General features: G+C 36.0%; 1 protein-coding gene across 1 annotated transcript in view; it reads left to right on the forward strand.

The window, feature by feature from the left end:
- Positions 1 to 17487, forward strand: part of LOC141506734 (protocadherin Fat 3-like) — a 697405-nt gene that overhangs the window by 678911 nt on the left and 1007 nt on the right. Inside the window, exon 7 of the mRNA XM_074213761.1 lies at positions 15388 to 15702. Coding sequence (XP_074069862.1) covers positions 15388 to 15702 — 315 coding nt within the window. The remainder of the gene's footprint in view (positions 1 to 15387; positions 15703 to 17487) is intronic.

Below are 17487 nucleotides of genomic sequence, written 5' to 3' on the forward strand. Positions count from 1 at the left end.
TTTACTTTGTAGGAATTTATTAAGTTCTTTGTAAAATTTCTCAATTTTTCTAATTTTTTGAAACTGAGGATGACATTTAATTCACAATTATTTTCATAAGTTTTTTATTCTTTTTTAATAAACACTATAAAGTGAAATGACCAAGTAACCCAAGAAATGATGGCAGGGGGTGGGGCAGTTAATCCTCATTTGCTTTTCCAACAAGATACTAAATGAACCATGCTTCCTTTGGACACAACTCTTGGTCAGAGAACAAGAATCACTTATTTAGATTATAGATACCCTCTCACCATTTTTTCTCCTACCTTTCATTCACGCCCCCTGAACAAACAGAAGGGAATACTTATACTTTTGTTCCTAGGTTGCCATAACCCTAAAACATATCACCTTATGACCAATTTACTAGTTAGGGAGGCTTAAGGATCAAATTGATCCTTAAACAGCAGACACAGTATTTTGTGAGAGCCATAGTCAAAAGCCTTTACAGTGTGATAAAATCTATATTAACCTTCATTAAATTTGACAGAGCCTTTAAGAACCCAGGCTTATTTCCATGACCTGATGAAGCATCAGAGTAGACTTTCTATCAATAAATAAAATAAAGTGTTTTAGGTAGCTTCAAATTGTACTGATGGCAATGAGTTCTTGCTTTGATCATTCAAATGGCTCTTGAAGATCTTGTACAAGTCCATAATCATAAATATAATTGTATAAATACACTATATATAATTATTAATTTCAGTTAATAAGTGTTTGGTAAATATAATGGTTATATAACAATAGCTGCTCAGTACTGAGCTGACAAGACAATAGGTAATCAATAAATAATTACTAAATTATTTTGTAAATATTGATATGTTTCTTGGTAAATGCTGTTAACATAGTTTTGTTGGTTCTTCTCTTTCCCTGAGATGTAAATTCCTTCAAGGCAACAACTTTATCTAATACATTATTTCTTTTAAGTCTCACTGGAGTGGTACATGGTGATTACTTAATAAATACTTGCTAATGAAGAGTGAGAGAGGGTTCAGTCTTGATGAGTTAAGAATTACTGCTATTAGAGGTCTCTCTCCTACTCTGTTTTATAAGGAAGCACAATTCTAAAAATCCCAATTAGCCCAAAATGTGGAATGCCATATTGTTATCAAACAGCAACTTTTCCTGTTCTCAGAATTATCCAATAGTTTCCATCCATAGTGTCTAATAAATGAAGATATCCATGGACTACTAGTTGGGGGGGGGGGGGGATGGAAATATGCAATTCATCAGGTCTATAAAAGGGAAAAGTATTTGAAAAGCAAGATAATTTCCAAAGTTGAGTGTGTGTCTCTTGCCTGATCATAATGGGGAAGAATGGATTTAAATAAGAAAAAAAAAAATGAATTGTGAAATGGATTGTCAAATTGCAAGATGGAAGAGAAAGTGACCAAAACTACCCCCCCATCATTTCTAATTGGTTTCCCAATGCCAAATTACACATCAAAGCAAAACAACTTTATATCCAAAGAGAAATAGGAGAATGCCACTCAGGGCTGTATGCTTCCTACTGGTGTTCCTAATTCCTTTTCTTGTACTGAATGTTTGTGTGTCAGAGAAGTTTAATTTTAGTTTGGTTATTTCACTTTTAGAAAGTTCCTCTGCTTCAGAGTTTTTAACCCCTATTGAGACCTACCCTTTTGTTTATTGCCCTTCGGAGTTCTTTTTTCTTAAAATATGCAGTACTCTGAGCATAGAGCTAAAGTTCTGAATTGTAAGACTGCTCTGCCTTTGACTCTGAATCTTTGGAAGGTCATTTACTTGCTATTTTTGCTTCCCTAACTGTGAAAAGATTAAAAAAAAAACACCTTTTTTGTTAGTTTCACTGGTATCTTGTGAAGTTTATAAGCTGAATGCTTCTGAGAAATTTTGAAGACCAAAAAAAAAAATCAAATATTAAATCAAATCTTTACCCTTTTTTGACCTCAGTTGCTGGGAGTCCTGGGAAATTCTGAGTTGAAAGATTTCCAATATTGAAGTTATACATTTGGCTATCTGAAGATTAGTGTACTCACTTTCTTCTTTTGGAATTCAAAAGAGGACTAGCTATATGTTCATATTGTCCAATTCATTCAAGGTTATGCCCTCTGGCAACAAAAGATCTAAAAGTTTCTGACTACTTTCACAGTTTGCCTAAGTTTCTTAGTTATGTAGTGACCAGACTATACATATCACACACATTATGTACACACACACACACACACACACACACACACACAACTATTATATATTTGTTATCAAACCTACATGAAGAGGAATAGTTTTTAGGGAGGCATTGCCCACCGAATTCCATCAAAACTTTTGGGAGCCAATACTTTTTGTTATCTTTTGACCCCTTCCAGAAGTCTTTGGCAGGCAACACCCTCCTGCTCCATGTCTGTCTGTCTGTCTGTCTCTCTCTCTCTCTCTTTTTCTTTATATTTATATATGTGTGTGTGTGTGTGTGTGTGTGTGTGTGTGTGTGTGTGTGTGTGTATATATATAGTTTTAGATATAGATATATAGATGTGTCTATGTAAAATTTTAATTGAGGGGAGAAATTTAATGGGGACTTTAAGACATTGGAGAAATTCTTAGTTCTCTAATAGCTTTAACAACTCAGTATGTTAAGTCCTACACAATTAAGCCCAGGAATATCATAGAGAATTCATAGTTTAGCACAGGCATACAAATCTATCAAAAGACTCCTATAAAGTGAAAATAGAAGCCTTAAAAATTATCCTAAAAATATAAAGCACTCAGTTATTTTTGAAAGGAAGAGTTCTGAATGGACATATTTTTGACAAAGGTCACATTTGGTCAATTGTTTTTCAGTTATGTTTAACTCTTTATGACCCCTGGAATTTTCTTGGAAAAGATACTAAAGTGGTTTGCCATTTCTTCTCCAATTCATTTTACAGATGAGGAAACTGAAACAAACAGGGATAATGTAGCTAGTAAGTATGTACAGATCTGAATTCAGAGAAATCAAAGGAGGCAATTTCCCATTTCTCAACAGTTTTTAATAAAAGTGGGGAGGAGGGAATGATGGGGAAGGCTGCTCCATTAACAAACAGAAAATCTTATTCTTAGATAAATACACTTAATTTTTTAGATCCCACAACTGTGAATCAAGGGGATCTTGTCTATTCATAATAGAAAGGTGCTCCCTCAATCTATGACCTGTTCAGGACAATTCCTTCTAAAATCTATTATACCAAAAAGTGGCTTATTACTAATTGTTAACTTTACTATTTCTGACTGAAAAGATAGTCTCAGAGCACATGGGAATATTGAATATACTTTGTAATCTGTCTCTCTACTCCAGAGATTTGACCTTTCACATATATAAAATAGATTATATGAATTATGGGGTACCCTTGCCCCTCAGATCCTCCCCATCTAGCTCAACAAATAAAATTTCAGGATTTTAAATTGAGACATTGCCATTCTAGGCATTCTGTTTCAGACTACAAATGTCCTTAGGAAGTGTAACACGTTCATTTGTTATTACCTCAGTGTGAAAGAGTTTATTATAGTTTTCTTCTTTATTAGCTACCTAAAAACAAGCCACCCAGGGCTTTGGAATAAGTTTTGGTAGACAGGGAAGGAGGAGAAAAATGATTTTCGAAAGCATGCTCTGCTCAGAGAGCAAACCTAAATGAACGGAGTAATGAAATGGCCTCAAGGCACTCTGGGGAAAGAGTACGTACTCTAGGAACCTAGGAGAGTTGGAGTAAGGTGTAATGTGGGTAGAATTGTCTCAGAAACACAAGAAGTATAACAAAGAATGACAAAAATAATAACCAAAAAAACTAAATCATTTTTGTTAAAGCCTGGAATAAAATGAGGTTAACAGAAATGCTATGAAAAACAAAAAGGTTAGGGCAAAGTTGAGGGGAGAAGAGAATGGATAATTGTTATTTTAGCTATTTGGGGATAAAAAAACAAGGAAAACTAGACTCACTGATTGTCAGATGATGAATGTTTTACAGATAATTGAGAAAAAGCAGAACTACTTAGATCTTATTTTGTTCTCATCTTCACTTGTCGAGGAAATAGTCTTCAGACTAGAAAGGGCTGCATAATTATAGTCAAAAGGGAATTAAATTCTAAGAAAGATGAAGAAATAGTAAGAAGCATCTAGCTTATTTAAATGTTTAAATCTCTGTGCCCAGCTAAATTACAACTCAGAATGCTGAGAGGCTTTATATGTAATTAAGGAAACTTAGAAGAATTATGACTGGGGCGGCTAGGTGGCACAGTGGCTAGAGCCCCAGTCCTGGAGTCAGGAGTACCTGAGTTCAAATCCGGCCTCAGACACTTAATAATTACATAGCTGTGTGGCTTTGGACAAGCCACTAAAGCCCATTGCCTTGAAAAAACCTAAAAAAAAAAAAGAATTATGCCTGATGGAAGAGTTACCTGAAAACAGAATATAAGCAAACAGGGGGAAAATGTGGTTTCAACTGACAACTAAACTAGAACATGTTTGGAATTCCAACCATCATTCTGGAATATGGTTCTAAGTAGTTCCTAAAGTTTAGTGGTTTCAAAAACTTTATGTTGGTCATCATTCATTATCAAAGAAGACCATTATCAAGAAGATAATGTCTTAACTTGCAAGTGAATTGGATATAAGTGAGGCATAGCTCTGCAAAGTCATCAACCTCACTTTCTCCTCCAGCTTCTTCCATTTTGCCTTCTGGACCACCTCCTCCATAATTAATTAATTAATTTCCTTCCCTCTTAAACTCCTTTTTTTTGCTTTATGCTGTTTCACATAGTAATCTCATCGATTTTTTTGGGTTCATTTATCATCTATATGCGAATGATTCCTTTATCCATATATCTAATCCAGACCTTTCTCCAAAGCTACAGTCTCTGATCTCCATTTCTTTTTTTTTGTTTTGTTTTAGTTTTTGCGAGGCAATGGGGTTAAATGGCTTGCCCAAGGCCACACAGCTAGGTAATTATTAAGTGTCTGAGGTCGGATTTGAACTCAGGTACTCCTGACTCCAGGGCTGATGCTCTATCCATTGTGCCACCTAGCTGCCCCCTGATCTCTAGTTTCTTATAGGACATTTTGAACTGATGACCCATTGACTCTCAAATTTAATACATTGAAAAGAGAACTCATTTTTTTTTTTGGTAACAAACCCTGTTAGAGGTAAAATACTGTCACCTTTCCAGTCACCAACATTAGCAATCTTAATATCAAACTCTGCTCTTCTGTCATTCCTTGTTCAATAAGAGGCTCTAGAACATCTCTCCTATATGTCTCTTCTCCATTCACACTGCCACCATCCTCATTCAGTCCTTCATTGCCTATTACCTCATTGCCTTAGGTCTTTCTCCATTCTGATCTGTTCTTCACTCAACTGTCAAAGTGAGATTTTCTAAAGCACAGAACTGATACCATCACTCTCCACCCCTTGTTCCACAAACTCTAGTTTACCTCCAACATAGAATATAAATTCCTTTGCTAGGTATTTAAAGCTTTTCATAACCTGGCCTTTTCTGATTTCCCTCCCAACTACATACTTTATATTATAACTGCATTCACATATTTGCTTTTCCTTGAGCATGAGACAACATCTCTCTTCCTAAAGTTTTTGGGCTATCCCCCATTGCTGGAAGACTCTTCTTTCTTACCTTTGCCTCTTAGTCTCCAAGAATGCCTTTAAGACTTAGGCCAAATCCCACTTTCCTCTGGCATCATCACTTCCCCAATCCCCACCACTGCTACCAGTTGTTCATACCTTTTTGCCTTTGAGATTATTGTCTGTTATGTATTTATCTTGTATGTACCTAGTTATTTGAATGTTGTTTTTCCCACTGGAGAATGGACTCCTTTTTTTTTTTAATCCCCACTATAGCCAGGCACATAATAAACAATTAATAGTTGTTGACTTACTAGAAATCACCAAGGATTAGCAAAGAATATGTCATATCAAACTAAGCTCATTTCCTTTTTTAATGTTATCTCAGAGGTACTTCAGGAAATACTGTAAATGCAGTATATCTATATTTCAGCGAAACATTTGGGTGTTATGATTTCCTGGTAGACAAGATGGGAAGATATGGGGTAATGGATGTCAGTAAAGTGTCAGGGATCCTGATTAGTAGATTACTATTCATTGAGTGGGGTGCCTCTAATGGCATACAATACAGATTTCTATACTTAACCCTGATCTATTGAACATTTTTAGTAGTGGCTCATGAAATCATTCTTTTGAACTTCCATAATATTTCCACAGACTAGAATGATGATTTTAAAACAATAAAGTAAAATTTGATAGAGATAAATATAAAGTCCTACACTTAGGTTCATAACATAGATTATAAAAGTATAGGTGCAATGACTTGGAGGCATATTAGAGGTCATCACATTCAACCTTCTCATTTAACAGATAAAGAAAAGGAGGCTCACCCAGGTTAAGTAAGTTTTCTGAGGATACAGTGTTTACCTTAATTAGACTGTGAGCATGACCTTCCTGACTCTTTTCCAGCAAAAGATGAAAAGCTACTTTTTAATGATTTATAGAAGAGTTTAACTGTGTGATCTTCAAGCATGTCTCAACAATAGAATTTGGTGATTCTGTAGAAGGTAGGAGAGCAAAGTGATTTGCCTTAGATGACCTGCCCTTTCTTCAGAATCCCCTTTCTCTAAACAATTGTTTTCCCCCATCTCATTGTTCTTTTATTTTTTGAAATTTTATTTTATTTTCAAATTACAATTTACAGTCTTATGAGTTACATGTCTTTCTAGCACCCTTGCTTCCCTCCCCACTCCCTACTCACTCCCCAAGGACTGACCAGTATGGTAAAAGCTGTGCATATACATTTGGGTTTAACCTTAACTTATTTACATATTAGTTGGTTTGTGAAAGGGGAACTACCTTCAAATGTAGTCAAAGCATCAAGTAAATAATAATCTATTCATTTCCAGTCCCTTGAAGTCCCTCCATCCCTATATACCAACCATTGTACATTGTACTACAACCCTCCCCAGCCAAAGTTCAACAATTGTTTATTAAGCATTTCCTGGCACTATGCCAAAGATTGGAGATACAAATAAACAATAGCAAAAAGACCCAGTCTTTAGAGAGTTTTCATTTTAATGAGGAGTTACTAATGGAACCTTTGAGACAATGGAGAAATTGCCACCTTTCAGAGTTGAACGCACTACTTATCCCAAACTAACTCCCTCTTCTCACTTCCTTATTTCCATCACTCCTTCCTGTTATTTAGTTATTGTTTGACCCTTGATTGGTTCAGAGTGAATGTAAATAGCAATTTTTTTTTCCAGAAACTCTTGAGGGTCTTCCCCTCCCAGATTGATTTTTTTTGATTGGGTAAAAGAGGCCATTCTTTGCCTCATTTTCTACCTAATTTTATTCACTTAATAAATGTTGTCTCACATAAACTGAGACCTCATGAAGACCTTAGCTTAAAAAAATCAAGGTCTTCCACTGCATACAGAGCCATCTCCAGTCGTCCTGATTATATCTTACCACAGATGGTTCCTAAGAAGAAAATGAGGTTGGTGACTTCATCCTCACTTATGCCAGTTCTCTTGGATAACATGGCATCACCTCCCTGATGTTATGGAATGCTTGAATGAAGCACAAACAAGATTCAGAACCTCAGAATCATCTTTAATCCTGTCTTTCATCTAGTGTTCACATTCCATCAACATCTAGATCCTGTCACTGTATCCTTTATAATGTCAGTCACAGCTCTCCCTGATTTTTTGTTCCCACTTCTACTGCTATGTACCCACAGTCAGACCCTCAACAATTCACATCTGAAATATTGGAATCCCTTTCTAACTGGTCTTAGAAAGAATCTGTCCCCCCCACCCTCATTCTGTCCTAAATATTTCTATAGCCTCCCACTAAGTTTTAAAACCCTCAAGAGTTCCTATTAAAAAGCTTTAAAGTCAAAATTCCTTAACCTATCATTCAGCTCCTCATCTCCACAGATCCCACATTTCACACTAACCAAGCTGTCAAACTCCCCACCCAAGAGACTATCCTTTGTAGTTTAACACCACTGAAATTTTGCTTGTGCCTCATTGGAATACTGTTCTCCTCATCCCTTTCTCTTTCTCTCCAAACTCAACACCTTCATTCTTTGAGATTTAGCTCATCTTCTTCTCTTTCATAAATATTACTACTGAACTGACTATGCACATTGTTACCTTTTCACATATTGTACGACTTGATTATAGGGTTCTTTTATTTCTACTTGCTCCTTTCCACTGAAAGCTTTTGAATTCCTCCCCATTCCTTAAAAATCATCTCAAATGTCCCTTCCAGAATCCTTCCGTGACTTGTCCATCACCTCCCCAGTAGTGGATGGTAACCTTCTTCCTAAAGCCTCACCTAGAACTGGGCTTTCTATCTTTTTAACAAGGCCACAGGGACTATAGTCATAGTGACTTGGTCACTGGACTTGGAGTCAGGAAGACCTGACTTCCAATGCTATATTAGATGCTTACTAACCTCTCAATCTCAGTTTCCTCATCTGTAAAATGAGAATAGTCTATCTATCACAGGGTTATTATTAAAATCAAATGAAATAACATATAAAGAGCTTTGAAAACCTCAAACCCTTATTTAAACATTAGCTATAATTAATGAGTCAACCTGCATTTATATATATATATATATATGTATATATATATATATACATATACATATACATATATTTATTCAACCTGCAAGTTTTTATAATTTGCCATACATTTGTACTAAGCACTGAAAATAAATTACAGGTAGAAAGACAGCTCTTTTCCTCAAGGAGTTTACCTTCTAGTGGAGGAGTATAAGGGATAAAAGGAAGCTGAAAAGGAGAGACATGGGGCTACAAAACAGAAACTGTAGAAGAAGTCTAGAGTACAGTTGGGAAGGAAAGAGACTTCGCTGGCTTGAATTCTCTCCTTAAATGGAGGTTCTAGGAATTCTATACAATTAGTGGTAGAAGGTAACAGGGAGAGAAGGTCCTTCCAATGTATGAATTCTAGGGCTTAGAGTGAAGCCTCAGGATGAGAGCTGGGCCATAGGAAAGGAGTCCAGCTCACAGCCTAGAGAGAAATGAGGAATTATTAAATGTACTTTTAATAAAAATAACTATTTGTGTGGATATCAATGTTTTGTCCCCTTAGGTGACTAAGCTTTTCACAGACAGGGACAGTATCTCATCTAAATTTTATACATCGGGAGAATAGGTACATTAACACTCTATTGATGAAACTGTCCAGCCATTCTGGAGGAATTATGTCCTAAAGTCACTAAAATGCATACATTTTTCATTCAGTGATATCAACATTTGGTTTTTACCTCAAAGGTTCGAAAAAAACAAAAGGAAACCATATGTACAAAAATATTTATGACAGCTCTTTTTGTAATGGCAAAAAACTGGAAATGAAGGATATGGCCAAGTATTCAGAAATAGAATAAATGATAGCATATAGATTTAATAAAATACTATTATACTGTCAGGGGAAGCTTTGTGGTGCAGTGTTTAGAATCCTGGCCCTGAAGTCAGGAGGACCTGAATTTAAACCTAGCCTCAGACACTTATTAGCTATGTGACCTTGGGCAAGTCACTTAACCCTGACTACATCATATCCAGGACCATCCCCAGTTGTCCTGATCCATATCTGACTACTGGACCCAGATAGCTCTGGAAGAGAAAGTGAGGCTGATAACTAAGCATAGCAGCCCTTCACTAATATGTTTGTCATGGCACCACGTCTCTGATAATCAGGGTCTTTGAAAATGAAGGACAAACATCATCATCATCATAATTTTACTGTAAGAAATTATGAAAGGGATAGCTTCAGAGAATCCTGAAAAGCCTTATACTAACTAAAGCAAAGTGAAATAAGTAGAACTAAGAAAATAATCTATACAATAGCAACTTCATTATAAAAGCAATTTTGAAAGACTTAAGAACACTAATAAATGTAATGACTGGCCTTGGTTCCAGAGGGCCTATAAGGAAAGACAGAAAGGGAGTGGACTGAAGGGGTAGAATGAAACATATGAATTTTCATACAAGGATAATGTGGAATTTGTTTTATTCAACTATGCATATTTGTTATGAGGTATTTGTTTATTTTTTCATTCAGTGGGGAGGATGGGAAAGAATGGGAAGGAAAAGGAATATATTTTATTAATTGAAAAATATATATTTTAGAAAAATAAATTTTATCCCTCCCCTAGAACCTTAAGACAGTGCTTTGTACATAATGGATAATTAATAATTTTTGTTTATATTGTATTATGTCTTTATGCATAAGGATCACATTTTATCTTTTATCTTTATTCCTCATGTGCAATACATATAACACATAAAAGGTATTCAACAATATTTATCAAAAGAATTGCTATTTGAGGTATGAGTTATCCATGTACTATATCCTTGTGCCTTCATTGATTGGCACCACTGTACTCAGAATTCTTGATTTTGTTTTGCTCTTGGACTGTAGAATTTGCTAATTTTAGAGATTGGGTGACACCCTCAACCTCTCTTACATAATTTTATCACTTCTACATAATTCTGTCATTTTCTCTTTTTGTCACCTTGATTTTCTCTCCTCCCTCTATCCCTCTCATCATATATTATTTTCACACTATAAAGTCTCCATTTATATGTGAAATAAATTATCTTGTACCTCTTATAATACTAAAATTAATACTTTTGTAAATTGCTTATACAAATCTTTAGTTATTTGCAGAAAGTATTATTTAATTTTTGCTGCCAAAACCAAACATAAAATGAACTAAACTTCTCCTGATTACTTATATCAAAACATGAAGAATATGACTCATGCTTTTTTAAATCTTAAGTTATTTGCAGAAAGTATTTAATCTAGGGTGTCAACAGAAAGACTGAAATGGGGTGAATGAACTTCTCCTGGTCATCTATAGCAGGATAAAAAGAACTTGACTCATTCCTAAATAATTGCTAATTTCTTTTGTTATTAATTATTGAAGGATAATGGGCATTTTTCTTGGATAATTTCCCTGAAGACCTTAGTACTTTGAATCTGACTATTATTCCTTCAATAGGGGCTAATTTCATCCAGTACGCTGAAAAAGAGGACAGCATCTAAAATGAAGTCTGGGAATCGGATGAAATCTTTTATGGTTATTAGGCTTGGTGTAAAATGTGGCCAGGGCAGACAAGCTGGCCTGAGGGAATTAATAATGGGACGTTTATATCCATTTCCCTTTGAGGTTAGTAAATGAAAACTATGAAGCTTTGAAAATGACTGAAAATCATCTTTGGCTCTGGAATAGACTTATCAGAGCCTGGAAAGAAATGAGATTAGGTACCAAACCTAAGGTGTTTGCATCAACATTACAGGTGACAATGGCTTGCCCCCACTCTGATACTGAAAGTGATTTTTACCCCCCTCATAATAAAAGTACCTTGGATAAAGAGCAAAGGAATTTGTTTTTCACAACACAGTTTTCCAGAAACAAATTTCATTTCTTGAAGCATGCCCATGCCAGTTTGGCATAATTATGAAAATCATGACCCTGATTCTTTCAGCCTATTTTCATCAGAAAATATTCATTCCTGTTTCTCTATTTTAATGTTTTATTGACATCGTAATTTTCTTTATATCAAAATAATTTCTAGCAAAATTGAACCCTCCCCTGTGGCAATAACAATTAAGCAGCAACATCTGATGTAGTCATCTTATTATGGCAATGTGTGTAAACTTCTGTCCTCATTGTTCTGCCTTTGATGGAAGAGATAGATTTGTTCTTTCTTCCCTCTGATACCTTCACTGTTTTTTCACTCTCACAGAGTTCAGTTTTCTTTCAACAGTCATCTTGCTTACATTTGGTTCTGTCTATTTTGTTCTTTATCAGATCCTATAAATCTTCCCGTGTTTCTCTGAATTTTTCATATTTACCACTGCTTATTGCATAATGATATATACACATATTCTAGTTTTTTTTGGCTATTATTCAATTCTCCCCTCACTCCAATTTGTTTCCATTCCTTTGCTACCATGAAGGGGACTAATATTTTGGCCTATATTGGACATTTATATCTTTGTCTTCAGGCAGGCAGGTGACCAGTCAAAATTTATTAAGCATTTATTATGTATCAGGCACTATAATACATCCTTAGATTGTGCATCCAGGGGTAGAAGGTGACAGACGTCTTAATTTTTCCTTCATAATTCCAAATTGAAATCCCATGCACTTCACAGTTGTACACATGAATTCTCATTTTATTAGATGAAGGTATGCTCTGCAGAGTAGTATGATAAAAGACGAAACTAATCAGTATTGCAAGGAATATTATGATCAGTTATCAATGCCCAGTGAATTGGTCCAAACATTCTGAAAAAAAAGTTTAGAATTATACTGAGAAAGTGACAGAAATGTCTATTAACTCAGACCCAGAGATCCTTATTATTATTCAGTCATGTCTGATTCTTCACAATCCTGTGAACCACACTGTCCTGGGGTATCCTTTAGAAAGATCCTAAGTCATTTGCCATTTCCTTCTCCAGTGGATTAAGACAAACAGAGGTTACCGTGACTTGTCCAGGATCACATAGTTATAAGTGTCTAATGCCAAATTTGAATTCGGTCTTTGTGACTTCAGACTCAGAGCTCTGTCCCTTGAACCATCCAGTTACCTCTCCAGAGCTCCCACTACCTAAGAAAGTCAGTGGTGAAAATAAAGATTCCCCCACCCATAAACCACAAGAGCCACACAGACCTAGAAACAGAACACAGAGAGAGAGAGATTGTCCAACAACAGAACCTGAGTTCCTCAGAATTCTGACCATTCATTCAACATTCTATTTCTATGCTTCTCCCAAAACCAGTTCAGAGTAGCAGAAGCTTCCCTATTGACTGATAGAAAGAAGCTCACCCATTTAGCTACTGAGCTATCTTGTCAGCCGATTGGATTTCAGAGCTGAGTTTGTTCATCCAGATCTTCTTCACATGAAAACAATTGTAAATGCCAGCAAGAGCTGAGAGTGAGGAGAAAATCATGGAAGGGGGTGAAACATTGTTAATGTAATCTTGTCTACTCTGTGGAAAGCCTTTAGCACAGTCACTATTCCCACTAACTTTACAATGCTACATTTTGAATCCAACTGCAGGGATTATTGATAGGTGATGAGGTGATTTTTGTGCTCTGTGTGGATGGACGGCAGGGGTTGACTAGATGTTGAGCAGGGACATTTAAGTAGAAAAAGACCACAAAGTAGTTAAGCAGCAAAGCAATCAATGTGTAATGGTTAGCACAGCTAGACTTGCAAGTTTATCATTTCAAGCTCACTGCCACCAGCAGGAAGTGCCGCTCTAGGAATCGCTATGTCAGAGAATTAGCCAAAAAGCAAAAGAAAAAAAAAATCCAGTCTTCTTTCATATCTGCTCCTGCCTCAAATCTTCTGGGGAAATGTCACCAAATGGGGAAAAAGCTTTGAAAGAAAGGGAATTGATTTTTTTTCAAAGAAGGCTTGTTACTGAAGCGTTTGTTTATCTCTTATCCAATAGTGTCACCCTTCCCTCCATACCCATCCTGTTCCCCATGATTTAGAGAAATTAAAATGATTAGTCAACCCATTTAAGAAGAAAACATAAAGTCTCCAGGTCATTTTCCCATATATTTTCCTCCTTTTTGATTGGGTGCTGTCAAATTGTTTTATTTGATGAAATACTACAGAAATTGGCTGTAATTCACCAATTTTTTTTTCTTGATGCCAAATGCATCTTTGTGTTCATTGGAGCCTCAGAAAACATATTTTGGATTAATGAGCTGACTAATTCAAGATAATGAATGAAAGACTGACAGCTTCTTCCAGAACAGCTTATAGTGAGCAAATAAGAATTATTAAAAATTCTAAAGAAGTAGCTATTAAAGACTGGTATTAATAGTGAATAGAGCACCGATCTGGAAGTCAAGACTTCCTGGGTTCAAATCCATCTTACATCATTTAGTAAGTCTGATTATAGGGAAGTCACTCAACCTATGTGAACCTCAGTTTCCACATTTGAAAAAGAAAAGAATACCAGTAATACTTAGCTTTTGATTGTGTTATGGGATTCAAATGAAAAAACACAAGTAAAGCACTGTCCAAACTTCAAAGCCATTTATAAATAGCAGCACTTATCATTCCAGAATATGCCAGTGGTTGCAAAGACAACACTATCTTTGTTTCTCCAAGGTAGAACTCCACAACTCTAACCTGACTGACCTAGTTCAAGAAAGGACTGATCTTCCTGCTTGCCAGGTTCCCTTCCTTCTCTCCTAAGCACACATATTCCCACCTTCTAGTAATTCATGTCCTGTTGACCTCTTTCATAGAGCATCCAGCTTTTCCATTCACATGTGATCAGTGGGAGTGGGCTGCTTCTCTAAACCTGAACTCTTAGTAGTATTAACTTTCAGTTGTGGTTGTTGGGTTCCACATGTGCATCTCCTTTTATTACCAAAGTCAGATGTGCCTTTTCCACTTTCCTTCAGTTGATTAGAGTAGGGTGTCCCCATCCCCTCCATCCATCTAAGAAACGCAGCTTGAGACTTTGTTTAGAATGCTGGACCTAGGACTCACCCAACCTCTGAATCTCACTCACTGTGCCATGATAAACAAATTTCTTTACCCCCTTAAAAACTCTGTTACCTTATCTGTAAAATAAAGGCTTTGCACCAGATGTCTTTTAAGTACATTTCCTGTTCTTAATCTTTGATCTGCATTTGAATCATAATTATTTGCCATATATGTTGTAATACACTACCTCCCCCCCAGAATGTAAGGTACTATTTTGCATTTGTCTTTTATATTCCCAGGGTTTTGCAGATAGTGACTCCTACTAAATGCATATTGAATTGAATTTGTAACATGGGGCTTAATAACATTTGCACTGCCTGCCTAACAGGGTTGTTGGGAGAAAAATGCTTTGCAAACCTTAAAACTTATATATAGAATGGTGATTATTCAACAGTTTTAATCAGTAGGCATGAGATGCTCTCTACATTCTGAGATGTAGAAAAATTATTTTTAAAATTAGCTTTGCACGAATGCAGTAAATGTTTTTTTTTTTTTTTTTTTGTGGTTTGGCTTGGTTTGCTTAGTTGTTTTTTTAAGGTTTTTGCAAGGCAAATGGGGTTAAGTGCCTTGCCCAAGGCCACACAGCTAGGTAATTATTAAGTGTCTGAGACTGGATTTGAACCCAGGTACTCCTGACTCCAAGACTGGTGCTTTATCCACTACGCCACCTAGCTGCCCTTTGCTTAGTTTTTTTTTAAGGCAAATTTATAGTCAAAAGTGTACCAACACCTTAACTCTGCATAGCTCTAATTTTTCTCTTGCTTCAGGTGACCGTGACAGATGGTGGTTCTTCTCCAAAGCAGTCAACGGTTTGGGTCGTGGTTCAGGTTCTGGATGAAAATGACAATAAGCCTCAGTTCCCTGAGAAAGTCTATCAGATCAAATTGCCGGAACGGGACCGAAAGAAAAGAGGAGAACCTATTTACAGGGCTTTTGCATTCGATAAAGATGAAGGTCCCAATGCAGAAATATCCTACAGCATCGTAGATGGAAATGATGATGGGAAATTCTTTATTGACCCTAAAACTGGCATGGTCTCTTCCAGGAAGCAATTTACAGCAGGGAGTTACGACATCCTCACAGTAAGACTTTCTGTATCCCATCCCAAATCAGAAGAATTCCTGTATGTATGTATTTGTGTGGCTGTGTGTTAAGTGTATGTCTTTTTTTCCCCATCTAATTTCTCATTTCAAAAGTCATATAGACTTGCATGAATGTATTTTTATATACAGTAAATCTCTACAATAAGTGGTCCCATGATACATATGAAAAGAAATGCTGATCTGGAAGTCAAAGGCATATAAACAAGTGCTACTTTTGATATCTACTGATTTGTGATATTTCCAGAATCTTCACTGATCCTCCATATTGGATGTTACTGGCATAACATAATTTTTGGCCTCTTCTGCTTCATTTTCCCATTTTCCTCCATCCCCTTAGATCAACATATACAAACAAATACATACATGCCCTCTTCTCCTCTCCACTTCACTCTCACACCTTATTAAAATTTCATTCTAGAAAGACAGAGTAATTGGTCATACTCAATTGGTAAGTCATTGGCAAGTAGACCAAATCAATACTAGACACAGACCTCAACATGAAGGAAATTCATTCTAATCTTTCCCTCCAAGAGGCGTTGTTGTTCATTGAAAATGTACTAGCTATAGAATCAGAGAACATTGAAATTCTAGATTGAAATTCTAGCTCTTCCACTTACTTGCTATTTTTGACCTTGGGCAAATTAATTAACCTTTCTGGGGCTATTCTAAAAAATTAAAGATCTGGACTAGTTGACTTTTAAGTTCCTTTCCAACTCTATCTTCCACTAAGTTCCTTTTTACATTTCAAATTTGTTCTCTCTTACCTACATACCATTCACTGTGCTGTCAACTCTTGACTAGTTTGGGAGAATGGACTTCCCTTTGTTCCTGTTACCTACCCTTGGGTAATATTCAGAGAAAATAAAAGGAGCTAATGCCAAAATCTGAATTCTCTCTGATGAAATATTTGATGCTATAGCTATTCCCTAGGAAGACATTTTTTAATCTGTGAATTTTAGGTAGAGACACCATTTGCATGGATGCCACCCTATTAGCTAATGTAGATTCCCAATAATGCATTATAACCAAATCCCATATTAATATTATCTGCCCAATCAATTTGGTTCAAATGAACTGAATCAAGTTACAGTTGGACAATCATCTAAACTAATATCACCTAAACTAACATGGAAGCCTCATTGATTTTAACTCATTTCAACATCTGCTAACTTTATAATATGTCAGTCTGAGAATCTTTCCCACACCCAGCTTTGTCCCCCATAATAGTGCTTTTACCTGTCACTAAGTTTTCACACAGCCCATTAGTGTTTGCCTGTTTTCTTGTTAACTACATTCCCTATTTCAAAGGAGAATTGATCTATGACTAAATCATGGTAAACATCCTACCTCACGATTAGAAGTACAGTTTCTAACTTATCAACAGTATTTATTTTTTGCAGAATAATAGGTTATACTTCTTTAGTTTTCAAAGTGCTTTCATCAAAGTTTTCAAAATATTTTCCTAATATGGATTCTATGAGGAAGTGGGTAAAAAATTATACCCATTCTATAATGGAAAATAATAAGGAACTTAGAGAGCTCATGTGAAATGAACTCAGCATCTACTGTTAGAGGATCTGAGTTCCAATATGAGATCTGCTACCTGTGTAATCTTGGGCAAAATCATGCTTCCCCTCCTTGGTCCTGAATTGTGTTTGTTGCTAAGTCATGTCTGATTCTTCATGACTCCATTTGGGGGTTTCTTGGCAGAGATAGTAGAATGGTTTGCCATTTCCTTATCTAGTTCATTTTACAGATGAGAAA

Source organism: Macrotis lagotis, chromosome 1 (assembly GCF_037893015.1).
Source record: "Macrotis lagotis isolate mMagLag1 chromosome 1, bilby.v1.9.chrom.fasta, whole genome shotgun sequence".
NCBI lineage: Eukaryota > Metazoa > Chordata > Mammalia > Peramelemorphia > Peramelidae > Macrotis > Macrotis lagotis.